Raw genomic sequence first — 19,736 nt, 5'->3', positions numbered from 1 at the left:
TCCTTCCTTCCTTCCTTCCTTTCTTAATCGTCATCATCATCATCATCTCATCCTCGTAATTATTGTTCATCTCCTTTGCCTAATGAGTTTCGCACGTTTCACTTGTGTCTAATAGCCCTACGAGGTATGTTCGGAGATTGCCTCCAACCACTTCACTTCGTCTATCCACATACTTCCTCTCCAGAATTTGCACTGTTCACTTTATCCGCTACCCATTTCCCCAAATGTTGTCGATTAGCACTAATTCACCATAAGAGTAGTTCATAGTTAGTCGTGCGTGTAACATCGTGCTTGGTCATCGTACTGACCTCTTCGAATGTGCCACTAATGTAATGTAATTTTTTTTCTTCTTCTTCAGAACTTGCCATTCCTGCTGACTTTAGCATCTTTGACCGTGTATTCTTCTAAGTCATAACTGCTGTGTTCTGTGGTTTTACGTCATGTGAATATATAAATATATTTCTTTTTTCTGTGTTTGGCAATGCCAAAACCGTTTCAGATACTCGCAAAAGTGTTCTTTTCAATGTTTCCTACTTGTACATATCTGAACCTTATGTATAAATTATGTCATTAGACCTGGTAACAATCATAGGACTCTAGGATTGTGTCCTAAAACGATTACTTAGCTAGTTATCCACGTCAGATATTCGTTGAAAAGGTGAAATCTCAAAACTTTCCTTCGAAGGGTCATTATTTTAATGGGTTTTGTAAATAAGTAATTTTTAACCTTTTGTAACCACGAGAAAAATTTTACACCTGGTAAACTAGTTTCTATTAGGTTGAGTCATAAATAACCTCCGCCAAGGTACATGACATCTTTTGTTATTGTTTACGTTTACAATGGGTTATTCAAACAAGGGATTTTTGTTATCCTTACGCAGCCAGAACTTTGGTTTTACAAGTCACGTTTGGCTTTTTCTGTTCACCTTGAAATTAGAGGACCAAAAAATAGACTTACGCCATGTTTTATTTATTTTTATTTACTTATTCACATAAATACGTTTTTTGCTTAGGGAATTTAAGCAAAGCAATAGTGCTGTGGCCAAAAAATGTGCAGTGTGTATGGTGAAGGTGTGATAATCGATTGGGCGGTTGGATAATATTGATTAGTCAAATTCTGTTCTGGAAATGTGATCTTGAAAGGGAAACCAAGGAAAGGAGAGGGGTGTCACTCCTCAGACCTCCAGTTTGACGTAGATTTTGTTCCAGTATTGACCTAAAAACAACGGCGGACGATGTTTTTAGGTCAATACTGGGATAAAATCCACGTTAAACAGCGAGAGGGTCAGCAGAGAAACTCAGTACAGTAAAATTCACAATAAATCATCGCAATAAATATATGAAAAGCAAAACGGAAGTTATTTATGACTCAACCTCATATAATGGAACTCACAAAACTTTGGTCTGGCTCGTATCCTCTTGGTTTAAGAGTGGTGGGTGGTCGCTCGGCGCATTTCGCTCAATTTATTTAGTTATTTTATATTATATTATTTATACTATTAATTAATTCATTTATTTTATATTTATTTATTCACTTATTTATTCAATTTTGTGGTTTTGTAGGAAATGATCTGACTGTGTTGAGTCGTATCCACCGGTGAAGGTAGTAGAATTGAATATGTCCGGTTAAATTCGCTGAAATGGTAATGTAGAGAAAATATGTAGAAAATATGTAGAATAAATAGTGATGGTATTACTAATAATAATAGAATAATAATAAATAAAATATAGAATAGAAAAAATAGAAGGAAAATAACTTGTATGACGATTCAGAGAAAATATCCAGGATCTTTGATTCGAATAGGTCCCATTCTTTCGGAAGAGTGTACTTCAATTGTTTGATCCTTTGGAAATAGCACGCATGAGGTCCCGCTAGTTTCTTTTCCGGCATAGTCATCGATCAGGAATCATCCTAACATCGTCACATGCACATCGCAATGCTCTTCGTTATATATTTTTTTACCATTTGAACCAACCAAACCCAGATGTGTGGATCTCTTAGCGAGTGATTACGGTCGGATGAGTTAGGAGATTTTCCCCTGAAGGCTTGGGAGATCCCACTGATTAGTCAGAAAAACAGCATGAGAAAAGCTTTTATTGCATCGTTTTCCCCTACGAAGCACCTCAAAACGTCCCACGTCTACGGGTAAGAAGGGAAGTTAGTTTTTTTAGCTCTGTATAGATCACAATACGAATGAATACTTCGAATTTATCAATACTTCATGAACTTTGCCTGATTTCTATAGTTCCTATGAAGAGGTTTGCATAAAAGTAATGTTTTTTTGTTATGGTGAACACCGTTCCTTTTTCGTTTTCAACATCGGCAGCGTACGGTTACAGTACGGTACAGTACACTACCATGAATCGTAATTTCACTAATATAAGTGCATCAAATTGTTGTAATAGTCAATGGTTCTTGTCCCCTTTTCGTTTTTTTCGAAACAAATGTAAAAAAAATTGAAATATTACGGAAAATAAAGAAAATGCATTATTATTATTTAAAATAGTATTAAGTATTCTAAGATGTTATTTCTTAGAATATTAATATTTCTTAGAAAATAATGCATTTTGCTTTTTTTTGTGATGCTCATATATATATATATATATATATATATATATATATATATATATATATATATATATATATATATATGTAGATAGCTGTAAATTCGAAGGTAGTACAGTCTTGTTGCCGCTTACATCCAAAATTTGCGGCAATGACTATTTTTTTGAAATTTATTTACGTACACCAATGCTGCACAAAAAAGTAAGAAAAAAGTATTCAAAAAATTCCTGAATGGAAAAATATCGTAAATAAAAAGTCAAAATTTTCATTTTCCTATGGAGGAGTGTGATAAGTTTGGTTAAGAAGATGCTTATACTTGTAACTATTACTGCTCTGCCTCATGAGTACTCCTTTTTTCTACCAAAAAAAAATACATAGAACAAAATATTTCGTCGTAAAATCTTTGTAAAATAAATGCGCTAGTAGCGTCTAATTTTTTCAAAGTTTTTTCTCGAATTCAAGCTAAAATCAATTATTTTCTTAAATTTTATTATTCTGGGATTTCGAGGAGAAGGGCGTCTGCGTTAATCCAACAAATAGCAGGATATTATCCTCCTATTCTGCATGTGTGGCATTAGTGACTTAAGCGTTTACGTAGTGAGTATTGGGAAAATGACAGTGACGTTCATAGTATTCTTATTGATTTTGATCCAAAAATTGATCTCTCTTTAAAAAAAAATTGTGGAAATTTTTCTGGAACACACGTTCAAGTGTTGCAGAATGGTCGATCTTAGCAGTAAACAAGCCAAAATGAACTCCCTTCTGAATCGAAAAAGAAAAGTCGAGACGGGTACACCGCCAGCATTCGATCCGACGCCAGGAACGTCGTCACAATCTGTGAAGCTCACAACAGAAGATACTGAGCAGAAAGATCCGGAAACGGAAGAGACGAGACGCAAGGTTGGTCGAGATGGCTTACGCTTGGGCCACATTTTCGAGTTTGCCTCAGAACTCCCCGTTATTCAGGCTGCTGAAGCAATTCTGCGTGATTCTAAGAGAGCAAAAGAACGAGCAGAATTGGTTGGACCGCAAGGATGGTGAGTAGAATTTAATTCAGCTCCATTCAGACTATGGAAGTAAAAAAAATAAAATAATAAAATAATGAAAGATTTCTGTAAAATTGAAGAATTTTTGACTTGGAACAACAGGATAGAACATTTAGCTACACATAGAAAAAATTGCAATTGACTTGGAATTGAGGTTGCTTCACCTTCTTCTCAAGTAATTTTTCTTTCATCGTTCTGGATCAACGGATAACATAAGGGAAATCCATGTGTTTTTGTCTTTAAGCTTGAACAGGTCATCAACTAATAATCTGTATCTATTAGTAGTAGTTTTAACAATTTTTCTTATAGTAAAAGTAATTTTGGGCTACGGTATCATAGATGATTTTCTTCTCCAAAGATTTTCTACAGAGAAACTCATACGTTATAGAAATGCTAGATTGTCATTGAAATTGTTTTAAAAATTAGAAGAATTTAATTTAATGTCAGAAAAAACCACTAGATTGTCAATATAAACGTTTAAAAACATTAAAACACTAAATGCTTTAATTTAGGCTGCGTCCGAGAAGCCTAAATACAAACAAACAATTTCTTCATAGAACACTTGCGTCAACTCTATCGGAAAGGAAACCGAAACGAGCGAAATCCCCATCTGATTACGATGTGACGGAACCTAGGTCTTCTAAAGGGAAACATAACAAACCCATTTAATCCATATACGATTCGTACAACTCTTCTTTTTTTCGGTGTTGTTGAACTCTGAAATCCTCAATTGCTTCGTCTTTTCCGTGATTTTTGCCTAGGATGAAATTGTCTTGGAACCGAAAACTGTTTCGTCTGCTTTAAAGGCAGCAGAAAATTGAAAATGAAATTGACGTAGCGTGGAAATGTGATGGAAAGTATATTACGGATATGAGCGCGACCTATTTCCCCCTAATCGTGCTGAAAGACAGCGTGGGAAACGCCATTCATGCCTACGAGATGTGTTGGAACGCGCCTTTGTGCACGTACTGCGTCTACGAGCGAGCGGACGAAGATCAATGAGGTCTCCTTAGTAACCTACTCAAGTAAAACCAATGAATAGGCTGCTGACGGGACCAGAGTGTGTACGAAGGTGGATGTTCTAACGTATTTCGTAGGGATAAATATCTTTCCCACACTGTTATTCACGACGATTAGGGGGAATTGAGTGGGGCCGCACTTAAACTTGTGAACTACATCTCGAGCTCTGTATTGTCCATCAGCTCATCCAACACAACGTCAATTTGGCAACGCACTGCTTTTCAATGGTTCTATCTTCTCCGTGACGCTTTTTTCTAAGAAGAAATTGTTCTGGAACTGAAACTGTCCCGTCTTTTTCAAAGAGTGGTCAGTCGTTGTACACCAACAGCCTCTTATGTTCTGTCATATGATCATCTCACTTTTGGAACAGTTTCATTCCAGATTTTCGACCTTTTGCTGCAAAACAATTGTTTGTATCCTTTTTCTTCACACTATCGTTGTAGCATGGGTCGGATTGTCTTGTATTCCGTCATATAATGTAGCTAGCGAGGTTGTTCCCGATTGGAAATTTATTGAAAGCTTGATATTTCAGCTTCGTCTTCATTTATTACTTGGCTTTTTATTACTAGGCTATCTTATATATTTTGACTTGGATTAGCCTCTTCACCCAATTCAGGAGATTCAGTGGAGGATGATCTATAAATGGATCGTCTAGGAAGAGGCGAAATTATTCACTTTTTTCTTAAATTTTCAGCCTCTATCTCTCTTTCTCAGAGGACTAAAAAAGCTCGATGTTTTTTTTTTTCGATTTTATTCGTCGTATTCATATTTGAGCTTATTCCATTCAACTCTTCGTCTCTCCCTGTTAGTATTTGGTCTCCGCTCAATGGCATTATAAAATCTTCAAAGTAAATAAGTATATCTAGCATGAGCTATAGAGTAAGAGCTCGTTTCAGTACGTTAGCATTTAAATGATGTCCAGATGTCTCTGGATGTGTACAGATACAGATCTGGTAGAATCGATGAAAATCTTTGCAATAGATTGAAATCACCGTTTTTATAACGTAATAAAATCGCACAAACTTCCACAAAACGAGTCATTTTTAATGTTGGCGGACACGCATAAAATAGGACCAACAATAAACTGTATAACTGTGTAGGTGGATTGAATAAAGTGTTAAACGTCTTAGACAGCTTATCAAGTCAAGCAGAACCACAAGCTCTGTCTCCTCTTCGCAAAAATTCACATTTCCCTGAGCGTCAAAGATAACAACATTTGAACACAAATTCTACTTATTAATTTTCTTCACATACACCAATGGTGCGTCAGAAAAAAAAACGAAACACACTTTATCTGAGTCAGAACATCTCTGGAAAAATCGGAACCGAATTTGTTGTCAGTGGAATCTGGCGCAGTTCTTTTTATAGCGGATAATATGTCGAATATGTCGTTCTCTTACTACAAAAAGTGAAAAATCCTCTTATGACATCTATACCTCAAATCGAGGACGATTAGCTTTAGTCAATTTATTCACTAGTCAAGAGCGGTCAGTGCGCTGTCGGTAGGAGGTTCCGCTGTGTTTCTGTGATCTATCGGAGTTTCGAAACCCCCCTTGTATTACCAAACCTTTCATCCCTCCGGGGACCGTGAATTGGTAATTTTTTCTGGTCATAGAGGTGGGTCTGGCGTTTCGCTGCCTAACCACAACACAGTTGGTATAAGGTTCGAGCCACGTGCAAAGCGCTCACGTGTCGCCAACGCTTCTGTACTTTTATAGTATTTACTATTAATTACTATTTATTTACTACTTACATATTTACTTATATTATCCTCCCCCATTGCCCAATCCTAGCAGCCCTGCCGCATGTGCTACGTTTAAGTTGCGATAACGCGACAGAAACACAAAAAAAAATGTTGGAAATTTACAGAAATAAACAATAACGGGCTCTTCTTGATTCCCTCGATTTTTTTTTTTTTTTGAAATTCTCACCGTCTCGATTCGGAGGTGTTCAAGCAACACATAAGGAGATGAATATTTATTTTAGGATACTTTCTTTTAGTGTGGAATTTCTGGCATTTTACCGTAAACGGTCACTTCTCGTGGCTCTGCAACTTTTACAATTCGTCCAGGAAAGAGCGGTCGAAGGATCTGTAATGGAAATTTTACCCTCGTTCCTTAGGATTAGCTCCTGTTCGTCTATAGTTTTACCTTGAACGAACATTGAAGATCATCGTTAACAATCATCACTGCTGCTGCGTTGTCGAATTGTCCACAATAGTGTGGAGCAGAGAAGATTGTGACCAGCTTACGATTTGAGAAGAATTCATATCCGTCTTGTACGACCTAAATTCAGCAAGATTCGGATAAAATTTCAACTAAATTCCAGTCGGGGAAAGCTGGGAAGAGTTGTTAAAGGTCTTTTTTTAAATTGTTACAAATTTGGAGAACATCTTAATTGATTTGCTATCTGGCAAAGCTCACAAAAGCGTTTTCTATAAATTTTTACAGATTCACTACCGCAAAAATGGAAATTGTGATTTTTTTTAGCTTGGCCTAAAACTCCCTAAGAACTAAGAACTAAGAAGCGGAGTTAAAAATTGGCTATTTCATTGGTTTTTTTTCGACGGGATTTGCCTATCTTCTTTGAATTCCCGACCTTTAAAGGTTTAAAGGATAAAGTGTCTGTCTTTAAAAGTCTTAAAAGACTTAAGGTCTTAAAAGCAGCGCATCACGGAACTTACGAGGTTCGGGTCTCCGTGAGACATATAGGGTTTGGGTTTTAGTTTATGAATATAAGCGTGGCCATGCTCAGTTCCCCCTAGTCGTACTGGAAAGAGGCGCTTGTTCCTATAAGTCAGGTTCGAACTCGAGGTTGGAACTCTCCACACGCGCCGCATCCACGTGCGAGCGGTAGAAAATCAATAAGGTTTCCTCAACAGCTTAAAGTTAAGGGGTAAGGTTTCTGGCGTTAATCAATCCGCTTGTGATGCGCCCCAACATTCACTTCAATTCAGAAACGCTTGAAGTTTTGTGAACGTGTATACAGTGACTTTCGGTGGCTAGCCGATGTGTCAAGTCAGTGTTTTTATTCTCCTAGACAAGTGTGGTACCAATTTACCGACCCAGGAGGAATGAATTGCTTGGTGAACACCAGCGCGGATTCAAACCTCCGATCGATCGTGCAGGAAACGAAGCCTCTAAGCCGCTACACTACATCCACCTAGGCGATTATGTGCAGCCGAACATTTGCCTACAGAAGAGGTTGATGATAAGAAGGATTAGGCATATCCTATGCCAGCTGTGGTCACTAAGCTCTGCCTATCCCAGTAAAGTCGTTTTTGATGTTTTTTTTTTTGGTTTTTTTTTTGGCTTGGTGAGCACTAGGGGGGATTCGAACCTCCGATCGATGGTGCAAGGAGTGGAACCTCTAACCGCTTCACTACACTCGCCCCCTGAGCAGCTTATTCAAGCAAAATCAATTAATAAATCAATGAATAGGCTGCTAAGGGAACTGAAGCGTGTACGAGGATGGCGCGTTCTGATATCGTAGGGACTAAGTCGGTTCCTACGCCATTTTAAAGAACGATTGGTGGGGTTGGGGGGTGGGAAGGGGGGGGGGGGGGATTGAGCGAAGCCACGCTTATCGCTCGTTGACATTCACATTCTGAACTCTACATTTGGCCACAAGGACCTCGTCAGTTTCGTGGTAGCCTTTAAACAAAAGGAAATTTCTCAGCTGTTAACTACAACGAGAAAATTCCAATATGCCAATATCTGCATAGTCCTTGTTCTAGTTATAGGACGTACCTGATGAGCTCTTGCCACAAGATCTAATCCGAATTTCTCCAGCACAGTCTGCAACACATCCGGTCCAAAGGTGCAACTTACACCTCTGAAATGAAAACATTGCTTTTTTTTCTTCCTTAAAGGTGAAAATCGTGGTTACTTTGACAAAACACTAAAGCTAAAGCGTGCAAAAACAGCTGATACGTGTACAAAAGATATTTTGAAAATTTTAATTTCTCGGGTAACGTTGTGGAGGCTTGAGGTGTACAGCCGCCAGTCGAACATTTTGATTCGGGGTGTGTCTTTATGTGAGGCCAATCTCCTTGGTGTTGACGATCCATGATGCTTCACCTTGACACAGTGCATTCGATAAAAGTTGAAGTGCACCGCTTTGGTCAATTCCTATGAGGTTCGACTTTAATCCAGAACTGATTGAAGTCAATGAACGCATTGCAGCCTTACAATGACTTGCGGGGGTGAGCCAATGGGTCAAGTCAGTGTTTTTATCCTCCTAGACGAGTCTGGAACGAATCTATCGACCATCGATCAAAGGATGGTTGGCACTAGATTGGATTGGTAGATTGGTTGGTTGGATTCGAACCTTCGATCGATCGTGCAGCCACAAGCCGAACCTTCTACCGACTGCGCTACACCCACGTTCTGTCCCTTTTTAAATAATCGGTTATTTCAATATCGCTTCCGCAGACTCTAGAAACATAGCTGCTATAAATGGTACAGGTGTAGCCAGTACCACGCGGACCGAGGGTGCTACCACTAAGAGGTACTTCCAGTTCGACAACTATTCACCGTCTGCATCGCTTTTAAGGTTCTGCTGGTTGATTCATGGTAGTGTTTTGCCAAAATCACCGGCAGATTGAAGAAAGTGATAAGCAAAGGATTACCGTATGCTAAACTTGAACTTCTTTATGTTTATGTCAGGATCGGCCCAAAGCAAATCGAGCGGAAGTGAAGGATTTGGTGGATCCTGTAATATGGGTCTTTATAGACTATTATGGAAGCTTTCTATGAAGAAACAACAGGCCAGAAATCAAACGTGTTTCAGGATTGTAAGGCTAAAAAAATGAGAGGCATTTCCAAAGAGAATTCATCATTCATTCACTTTTACATATAGTTGGATCAAAACGAGATGAAGCACGGACAGTTGCGTAAGCGGCTGCGCTCGAAGCGGCGCGGCGGAAACGCAACGGTTGGGATCGTGTGAGGACCCTCACTATCGCCACCCATCCCTGCAGTTCGCCATGGTCCCACCTCGATTTCAACCGCTGTCTCCACCGCATCGCTTCGAGCACAGCTGTATACGCAACTGTCCGTGCTTCATGTCGTTTTGACTCCAACTATGAAGTTACGCCTCCACGCCTTTATGGGCATTTCATTCCTTCCGAGAGAAATGTCCCAGAGATTCCTCCTCGAGATCAGAGGCATAATCCCACGAATCTGAGGTAGTACGGATCTCAGGCGAGTGATGCCTATACAGAGTCGTAGATTGTAGGGAAGGGGATGATCCCGTACATCTATCTCTGTATCAGTGTAAACGGACAACCCCGGAACTGTTTCTTACGACGGTTTCTGTTGCAATGCGCAACCTTTGCGCCCCGCCCCCGCCCTCCGCCTGCGATTCGTCCGGATGGATTTTCGACGAATCGCAGGCGGGAGAGCGCAAGGGTGGCGCGCTGCAATAGGATAGGTCGCAAGTAACAGCTTTCTGGGGTCGTCTGTCTACACTGATACAGGGAGAGATGTACGAAAACACCCTCTTCCCCACAATCCACGACCCCGATAACTAGCGCTGAACATACCGGGACAGGACGGGCGATCCTGTTAAGAATATCGATGGACGCGGCACTTAGTAGCTGTGGCGAGAGACCTCCGTGCATGCAAAGAATCCGATCAGAAACTATTGCAGACATAGGCATCACGGCGAAAACATCCTAGTAATTAGAGGATTTACTGCCACAACGTTACGTTCGTTTAACTCTTTTCTAACAGTCTTACCTGGAAAGAGTTAAACAAACGAGGTGTGCCAAATCGACGGACGAGATCTTCGTAGAATCCATAAATCCTGTTTACAATCACAGTCTCGTGGTTACCACGCAGTAGTAAAAAGTTGTCGGGGAATTTTAACTAAAAGTTTTTTTTTGCATTAACAGAATGAATGAGAGGAAAATTTCATCTACAATTTGTAATTGTTAGTTTGCAATTAGTTTTTCATTTAAGAATGCTTTATAACGAACGAATTTATATTTCCCCTATAAATATCAGTTCTTATGAATAAGCAACTGGTCGAAGGTGAGCTATTTCGATAAAGATCCTTTGATCTACCTAGCTTTTGGATTGCTACAGTCGACTCAAAACGACATAAATCTCAGTGCAATTGCGCGTAACCAGCTGATCTTGAAGCGGTGCGGTAGAGGTAGCGGTTGGGATCGAGGTGGGACCATCGCGACATGACGCGATGAGTGGTTCTAGCGTGGGTCTCCCTTCGATCCTAACCCCCAGGCTCCTCCGCAACATTTCGATAGCACCGAGATTCATGTCCTTTTTACCCTACTGTAATTCAAGTAAGCAAAATGTTGCGCTTTTGCACCGTGCTCCGGATTTGTGTGCGAATCCCCTTCAACTTAGCTTCACGCTGCACTCAATTTTTAGTTTCGTTCCACAATGTTCACTTTCACTGTCAAATGGGCTCTACAACAACTTGGGAATAAAATAATAAGATACTTTTAATAAAAGCAGCAACAGAATCGTTTCGACACTCCACTGTCCACGGTCGATGTAATCGCCAAGAAATAAGTAATTCACAGTTGGTGGCCATCCGACCTGGAAGATGGTAGAGTTAATGGAGAGTTCAGATGATGAGTGCACCTAAACTCTATTCGTGCAAAATAAACCAGTAAACGCTCATGGTGATGGTTCAAATGACACAAGCACAAAGGGATAAGGGATAAAGGATATAGGATACATGAAGGGATTTGGAAGACATTCTACGTTTTACCGATCAACCGCGCTACACGGAAACGACTGAGCTTGGTAACGAGGGCGGCGCGGTGCGGAATAGGAGTGGGCGATTGACCACGGACAATTGTACACATGCTCTACTGAAAGGACTGTTGCGGATCAGATTCGGAGAGTGTTTTCCGTTCACAACTCTTTACCACCTCAAAGTAGCATTGAGATGACTCTGGGCGCCGAACTACGATGTACAATGGAGGCGTGTCCTCTGGTAAGGGATACGAAGCTAATAAGGAGTTCGGCATCTTCCATATTTCCAACTTCGGAGTCAGAAGTTTAGCTGGCAGTGAAACACTGCCAATATTCTCCATCGTCTTGTCGAAAACTCGCAAGGTGTTCCCCTGATCTAAATAGGCTGCCGATAACCAGTGGTGAAAGCTAAGCGTGTCATGCCAGGGTTGCCTAGTATGGCAAGAATGTCTTCCTGTATCTTCATCATATTCTACATACAAACTTCAGTATTCTGCACACAGGACCTTGTTATCTCAAAAGTCGGGCGATATGACGATCGCTAACAGCCAATTAAAGCTCAGATTGCTCAGGACGTTTCTGATTCTGGACCCGTGTAACAAGTGCACGACTTGCTATGGAGATTGCCTCAGACTCTGCTCTTACAACACGTGAACAATATCATGCATGCTTTTCTCAAGGCTGCAAAGCGTATCAACGTTCTTCCTGCTTGCTCGGCAAGAGACCAAGAGCAGAAGGAGCGATATGTGGAAGATGAATGACGGTACACTCGTCACTCATCAGAAAAGAAAAGGTACCCTTATAAAACGTAGGGGAGTTGGTCCAGTTGTGCACCTATCTGTCGTCCACCTCGTTGATTTTCCTCTGCGCCAAAAATCTATAAGCATCATCAATTTAGTTTTTTTGTAAGTGAAGTGAAAAGATCTTCGGCGAGAACATCCAACTTGTCAAAAAAAAACGGTGGAGCGGTCAAGGACAATGATAGTCCTCAACAGCTCATCTACGCGCAGTGTAACTTGACCGAAGGCTCTTTGAATTCTGGCAACACGACCTTGCAGGCCATGGACGTGATCAGCTGGAAGTGTGCGAATACCTTACACTGCTTGTTAGTGCCCTTTTTGAAGAGATATCACAAGTTTTAAGCGAAAAAATACTGTATAATGCGAAATTGAGAAGATTGTGAAGGGTATGCGACCATCATTTTTCTAAAAAGGACATTTACCATGTTGAATATTCGGATCAGGTCGCTTAGTTGACCATGGATGTCCCCGCAAATGTTCAACGGTGCTGAACATTCGAGCATCATCGGCTGTGCAGCGAACAGCTCTTTTGCCAACTTGTTCATATCCATTATATCCTAAATCAGAAAAGTGAGATTACTTGCCCTACATTACCACTTCATTTCTTTTACAAGTGTTTATTATTCTAATGACACAGCTCCAAGACCTACACTTTCCGGAATTGTCGACGTGAAACCGGTTCCGGGCTTCCCGACGTTCACAACCTTAGCCAACATCGAGTTGACGTCAAATTTTTTTGTTGCCGAGATGGAGGCTTGAAAAGTATGGTTCAGAAGAAATGCGCCAAATCTTTGCTCCTTCTTGAAGTTTTCGAAATACTTACGCTGTTCACTGCTTGCTTTGGCAGACCTGTCCATCTCGACCGTAGTTTATCTGTACTTTAAAACAATGTTGATCTGCTGAAGAGTGATACCTGAAGGGACCTTTCTACTACTCTTTCACTTAAGAGTCCCATCCTTGAACCTACTGGAGAATTCTGGACGCTGGAACTGAAGCTATCTGCTGAGCGTCTGGATCCTCCGTATACACCAACCGCACCGAAATTGAACTGCTAGCAAGTGATCTGTACTTCTTTCGACTAGCTGCATTGCAAAACATGTTGATCAATAACTATAAACAGGATGATTTGATTTGTGATGCAACATTGCGTGAGCAATTGAATAAAAAGCGCTGCGATATTCTGATAGGCTACCAGACTACCAGCGTTTCACCTTAATATAGCCAATGGGCGGATTCCAGCCTAAGAGCAAAGTTGGACAAGGGTCCCACCTGGCAGGGGACAAGTGTAGATACGTCTTAAGCGTAATGGAACGCAACTGTCTACACAAAGAAGCACAGGGATTGCGGCTTTTTGGGTGGTCTATGGTGGCAAAGACGAAAGGTGAAGATTCACAGACATTCCCGTATCAAACAAGCTTTCACAAATTAGAACCGAACGTAGGGGGCCGGAAGTGGCATAAGAAAACACGTGTGTTGAGTTATTGTCGTGTTTGATTGAGGATCTGAATTTGAATACAGCGTAATACCACTAAAAACAATTACTAACTATCTGCTATCATTTTGAGTCACGAAGGGTCGTTTGTAGCGTATATTCGGGTCAGAACGACATGACATTTCGGTACTTTGCGTAAGCGGCTGCGCTCGAAGCAATGCGGAGGGACGTAGCGGTAAGGATTGAGAGCATCCTCGTCGCAGCATCTCTCGATGGTCCCAACTCGATCCCGCCGCTAGCCCCACCGCACCATTTCGAGCGCGCTCCAGCTTACGCAACTGTACCGAGTTTCATGCACGGCTATAGCTCGTTCACATGTAGAGGAATGTATGTACTCTGCATCTGACTGACATCATAATCTGGCTAACCTCAGTTGCTTGACAGTTAAAATTGCTGGGAAATCTTAGTCTGGAAAATCTAAGTCTTCGTATGAAAAGATCGTACCTCACGTTTTCCACCGCCTTTACACGATACTGTACATCTTTGCAAACAGTGGAACGACTGGTAGGTTCGAATTTCAGTACTTCTATTCCCTTACTGATAGCAAGTGAGTCTAGCTCAATTCATAACATTTGCGATTCACCTTGGCATGGTTCTTTTAGAAAATTGTCTGTAAGCGAGTGAGCAGTACGGCTGACTTCGTCGCAAGAGCACTGCGCGATAAAAGTACAGATTACAACGAATAGCTCGGACGTATCAACTTTTTTTTTTGGTTGTTTTGAATAATGTTCCTGATCTGTGGTCTGGTATTCCCCGTGTCCTACACAGTTTAAAGTAGTTAAAACAGTTTAAACTTGTTTTGATGGTCTTACTGAAGCCACTCCAAAACAACTGCTTCACCTGTGGTCACAATTACATTAATTGAAAAACGTTCAAGGAATCACCAAATGAGAAGATATTAGAGGACTATGTATTCAGAAGAGAACAATAAGTGACTAACAGACACTTCTATCACCCTTTCAATTGAGCGTTCTATAACCTTTACCGCATTTTCCTCCTGCCTACAAAACGCACAAGTTTCTGAAGCGTAGGTCAAAGCGTCAAAGCAGAAAGAACGGTGGTGTCGTTTTAGCTGAAGACGGAGCTGGAGGTTCTTGATCTTCTTCACTTCATTTTCGATGCTCTTCTAAGCTTCACAGGCCACCTGTCCAGCTCAAAGTTCAGATCGTTCATCATGTTACAGGCACCGCTCCACGAATCTGAGGTGATACGGATTTCAGGCGTAGTATTACGGGATAGTAGACTATGGAAAGGGGGTGATTCCGTCCATTTCTTCTCAATTGCCGTAAAATCCGAAAGGTACGAATTCGGGTGTTCTGGCGCACTATTTTCTACAAGGACCTCGATTGGAGCGCTCCAGCCTTGTGCACGCGCCGCATCTTCCGGGCCGTTTTTTACGGCAATTGGGAAGAAATGGACGGAATCACCTCCCTCTCTCTATAATCTACCATCCCGTATACGAATACTCCACCTGAAATCCGTACCACCTCAGATACGTGGGGTGATGCCTTTAAAATCCCCACCTAGCTAAATATACATAGCTGGAGCACTCAGACATATTCATTGCGTTGAGCGTGAGCGTTGAGCATCGAAAACCCATCTGTTCCTCCTGAACATGGTATTGTCCAAGGACCAGCTGGAGCCCTATCTTTTTACACTAATCTTTATTAAATTCGACCAGCATTTGTTCTGTCTGACTAAACCATGACATTTATCCTCGCATTACATTCTCGAGGGTGGCACTGAATAGTTTGGTTGAGATTGTGCCACTCTGTAACCAACTTTTCTTTTCACGTCGATTGTGATGTTGTTAAACGCATAACACAGCTGACATTATATTTTCCGTCCTTCTCAACGCTTTCCTCTGTATTTACACATGCTACTGTATCTCATGGGCTGAAATTACGCTTAAACCTTAGGACGTTTGTTTCATTTAAATAATCGTAAACCAGGAACAAGTAGCATAGAATTTAACTAAGTCAATTTGAATTAGTTAAATTAATTAAATAAAAATACACAGAAAAATCGATCACAGCCGTTCCACTAAGTGTAAGAACGTCCATGTGGTTACTCGGCAAGTGAATACGAACACTTCTCTGCTGGAAAGCCTGCCTAGGTCTTATGCTAACTTTTACTGCCGCCATTTGGAAATTTTCAACGGAATATTTTTAAAATTCAAAAGCCGTAGGGGAAACTCTCACTTTAGATGGTGATTAGCATTTTTCGTAAGGTCAAAGGACTTGTAAACGTAACGTCGCACTCTTTGTTCTCTTGGGTAAATAGTCAATTTTCAGTTTAATTTCTAGTACTCTACTTTTTTGCTAGTATCTAAAATTTCTAGAAATATTTCTGTATCTTTTCTTCGTTTACCCACGTATTAAACTTTTTCACATTTACTGCCTAGCCCGCTCTATGTTTTCTTTATTTTCTTAGGAGCAAATTTTCCCATGTCTTTGTAATAAACATCAAAAACGACTTTACTGGGATGGGCAGAGCTTAGTGATCACAGCTGGTATAGGATATCCCTGCTCCTTCTTATCGTCAACCTCTTCTGTAGGCACTTATTCGGCTGCTCATAATCGCCTGTGGGTACCTTTTAAAACGAACCCCACCCTCTTCTGTAGGTTTACGAATTCACAAGCACTGCAACGAGCTTCAAGCAATAACTCGATATCCTCCCTATTACTGCATTCGTTTACTTAGATCCCACTTTCAAATTAAATGTTCTTTCCGTTCGGAAGGAATGAAGCAAAACAGAAAAATAAATCTATTGTGTTATTGAAGCCGACGAACGGAAATTAAATCACAGTCGCGTAGATAGAAGATATAGATACGGTAGCTCGTACGAACAATTTCTCGAAACATGCAATCTCAGACCGGTGTAATTGCCTATAGCATCCACATCCAAACAAAGTAGCCTCTGGGGACCAGCAAGACGAATGAGGCTTCGGCCTCGCTCCTTATTTCATGACCGACAGCTTCCTCTGTATCATTTCAATTGTGGTAGAGGAATTCGAAATTCTGAAAATTCTGGTAGTCCTCTTTCCGCTTCATGCCTCTCTATCTCAAAGGGGATTCCACTATGTAGTTATCACTTGTTTCCAGAGCAATGTAATGATTTAACAGCCTTTTTTTGGGGAGAAGTCCTGATTTCTTGCGGGGAAGTCCTGAAGTTAACGAGGATAACAAACCGTACATACAAAAGAAATTTGCTAGAAAAAAAAATAACCTTAAAGCTTCAAAAAAAGCTTAAAATTGCCCCAACGAGTATAGCTGAAGTCTTTCACTCACTCTCTATCTTTTATTTTTATTTTCAGGCTATCAATTTTTGAAGATTCTTTACTACGAGAATAAATACAAATATTTAAACATTGCAAAAAAATATGGTATAATAATATAAAAAACAATAAGTCTGTACTTGTTGCGCTGAGCCTAAACTAACTAATATCTACCGGGCTGATTGATACTTATTGAAATTACATACGAAGTATGTACAATTTGTTTGTATTGTGTTTGTGTGTTTATCGTTTTGTTCTCGATTGAAAATGGGTGCACCTAACGTTTGCCAACCTCACAATCCTTACTCCTTTGGGCGAATCCTTACAGCAGCCATCGAGATTTGCGGATTCAGTACTGTATGTATGTACGTATGACAGGGACACTTAGTCATGTTTTCTATGAATCATAAATTGTTTCTCATTCCTTGCGTATCTGTCACTACGGTGTAAAATTGTGGATCGAACAATGAGATAAATCATGGCAGTGCCATCGGTCACAGAAGCTTACCGCGATGACTAAGGATATCGTACGAGTGCAGCTCGATCGAGCTCAGAGTTCACGGAGAAATCTTCCAAGACCTCCTGGAATTTTTTTTTATCACAGGTGCGTGCGCTCCACCACCTTCATGCTATGATGGCCTCGCACCAAAGTGACAGCTGCGAGCTTGTCACTGATTGAAGAATTTTCTCCTAAAATCAGTCGTCACTAATTAGTTGAAGATATTTTTTTTTGGCTTACTGGTTTTTAAGATTTTCCAGAAGGACCAACACCAGAATAATAGCAATAATAATAATAATAACAATAATAATAACAATAATAATATTATTATAATAATAGTAATGATAATAATAATAATAATAATAATAATAATAATAATAACAATAATAATAATATTATTATAATAATAGTAATAATAATAATAATAATAATAATAATAATAATAATAATAGTAATAATAATAATAATAATAATAATAATAATAGTAATACTAATAACGGATGCTTGGCCGAATAAGGAGATACCGACAGTCAGTACTATTATTATTGTTATTACTATTATTACTATTATTATTACTATTATTATTCCTATTATTATCACTATTATTATTATTATTATTATTATTATTATTATTATTATTATTATTATTATTATTGTTATTATTATTATTGAGGTGTGCCTCCCTCTAAAAAATCTCTAAAATCAGTAAATAAACCAAAAAAAAATTGTTTAATTAATTAATGACAATTTCATAGAAAGTTACCGCTGGAGTTTTGTTTGTAAAAATCCGTTCGACCAAAATCACTATCCTATTCTATGCTTTGCGAAAATTCCACAATTCTGTTCCACAGATCACTCACTAGTTCGATCGCTAAGATCAAATGATCAGATTAGATCCGCTCAGACGTGCAATCATCCCGAAAACACTGCGGTTAAGATGTTCTCCTGTTGCTCTTAGTTTTTATAATCGACACTGAAATTTTAAAAACATCCAAGAGAACATTCTGGAGGGATCTTTTACTCCTGAAAAAAGTTCCGAGTCATTCATTCATTGAGAGCAGTGGTTCGTAGCATATTATTGATTTCTGTGCTCATGATTGTTGTTTTCCCCTGCTAGCGTTGTTTCTACACTTGTTTGTTTGTTGTTCCTACTGCGATTACACTGTTGTTTCTCAAAACTATGAGAGTATGTCTGGAATTAGTAGAATACATATATATATATATATATTTATTTACTTATTTACATCTATGTATATGGTCATTATTTATAGTTATATGTAGTATATATAGTTACTATAATGTCGGAGGTAAGGAAATTGCGTTATCGCTGCGATTCCACATGAATAGTTGAGGTAGCAGATAGAGTTAAACCTTCCCAACCTCGAATTCCTCGTTTAAAAACTTCCAGAAAATTTATTTATCTCCATTACAGTTCATTGAGTAGGTTTTCAATTCAATCTGAACTATCAAAAATTTTTTAGTCGTTTAAGTAATTGTCTCACAATCGCTGAGCTCTGATATTCACGCAACTTTTTTTCTTTCAAAAATTTCTCGCCTTTGAATTTCTCCTGAATTCCAATTCTAAGGTCGATTCTGCAACCTGCTTACAATTAATTTCTCCACCAAAACTTTAATCCTCTCGTATATTTTCCGAATTATAGAAAACTTACTTTTCAGTCCATTTTTATTTTTATTTATTTATTTTTTGTTTTTTTTAAGATTTATTTAATGCATGAAACAGGTCACTTTTTAATTTTTTTTTTTATAAAACTAGCTTCATGACTGCTTTTTTATTCCCAAAACCGAATACAAATTTTTACTTCAATCTGCCATTTTTTGCCGCAAAAAAAAACTTTTTAGGTCTACTGTGGCGAATCTCAATTTTTTAAACGTGACATAAAAAAAATGTTGCTACTATTACTATAACATTATGTTATTGTTATTTATCCCCACTAAAGTATCCTGTTATCATGTCTCCAATCCTCACAAATTTCTGAAATATGGCTAACATTGTTTTTTCTTCTTATTGTAATGGGAAACACGGCACAGCTGGTTGCCGCAATTGATATATTTCGACAGAAATCCATGTTGCATCTATCTTCGCTCGTTTTTTCTTTTGTGCTTTTAAAAATGCGAATAAAAGATTCTTTTTCTTCTCTGAAATGTATCCTGAAGACAGTTTATACAGTAAAACTGCTCATTCTTTGATAGAAGATGAAAAAGACAGGAATTCCTGATTTTTTTTTCGTCCTTTTTTCTCATAACTCACCTCATTTCGATCCCTGCTATAAAATCTCGACATCCATA

The 19,736-nt window shown here is 39.3% G+C and overlaps 2 protein-coding genes across 2 annotated transcripts; one reads left to right on the top strand and one right to left on the bottom strand.

Annotated features, from left to right (window-relative positions):
* Positions 1-3,286: 3,286 nt before the first annotated feature.
* Positions 3,287-4,281, top strand: RB195_000297 (uncharacterized protein; the record flags this gene model as incomplete). The annotated part of the gene is made up of 3 exons (XM_013440020.2): positions 3,287-3,466; positions 3,533-3,603; positions 4,125-4,281. The coding sequence occupies 3 exons, from the start codon at positions 3,287-3,289 to the stop codon at positions 4,279-4,281; spliced, it is 408 nt and encodes a 135-aa protein (XP_013295474.2).
* Positions 4,282-6,629: 2,348 nt separating this feature from the next.
* RB195_000296 (uncharacterized protein) lies at positions 6,630-13,017 on the bottom strand (the record flags this gene model as incomplete). Its single annotated transcript, XM_064196546.1, has 10 exons — positions 6,630-6,722; positions 6,783-6,917; positions 8,382-8,466; positions 9,263-9,345; positions 10,178-10,309; positions 10,374-10,502; positions 11,100-11,198; positions 12,583-12,717; positions 12,811-12,914; positions 12,984-13,017. The coding sequence occupies 10 exons, from the start codon at positions 13,015-13,017 to the stop codon at positions 6,630-6,632; spliced, it is 1,029 nt and encodes a 342-aa protein (XP_064052427.1).
* Between the last annotated feature and the right edge of the window lie 6,719 nt (positions 13,018-19,736).

Source organism: Necator americanus, chromosome IV (assembly GCF_031761385.1).
Source record: "Necator americanus strain Aroian chromosome IV, whole genome shotgun sequence".
NCBI classification, from domain to species: domain Eukaryota; kingdom Metazoa; phylum Nematoda; class Chromadorea; order Rhabditida; family Ancylostomatidae; genus Necator; species Necator americanus.
This window is presented reverse-complemented; position numbering and strand designations above follow the sequence as displayed.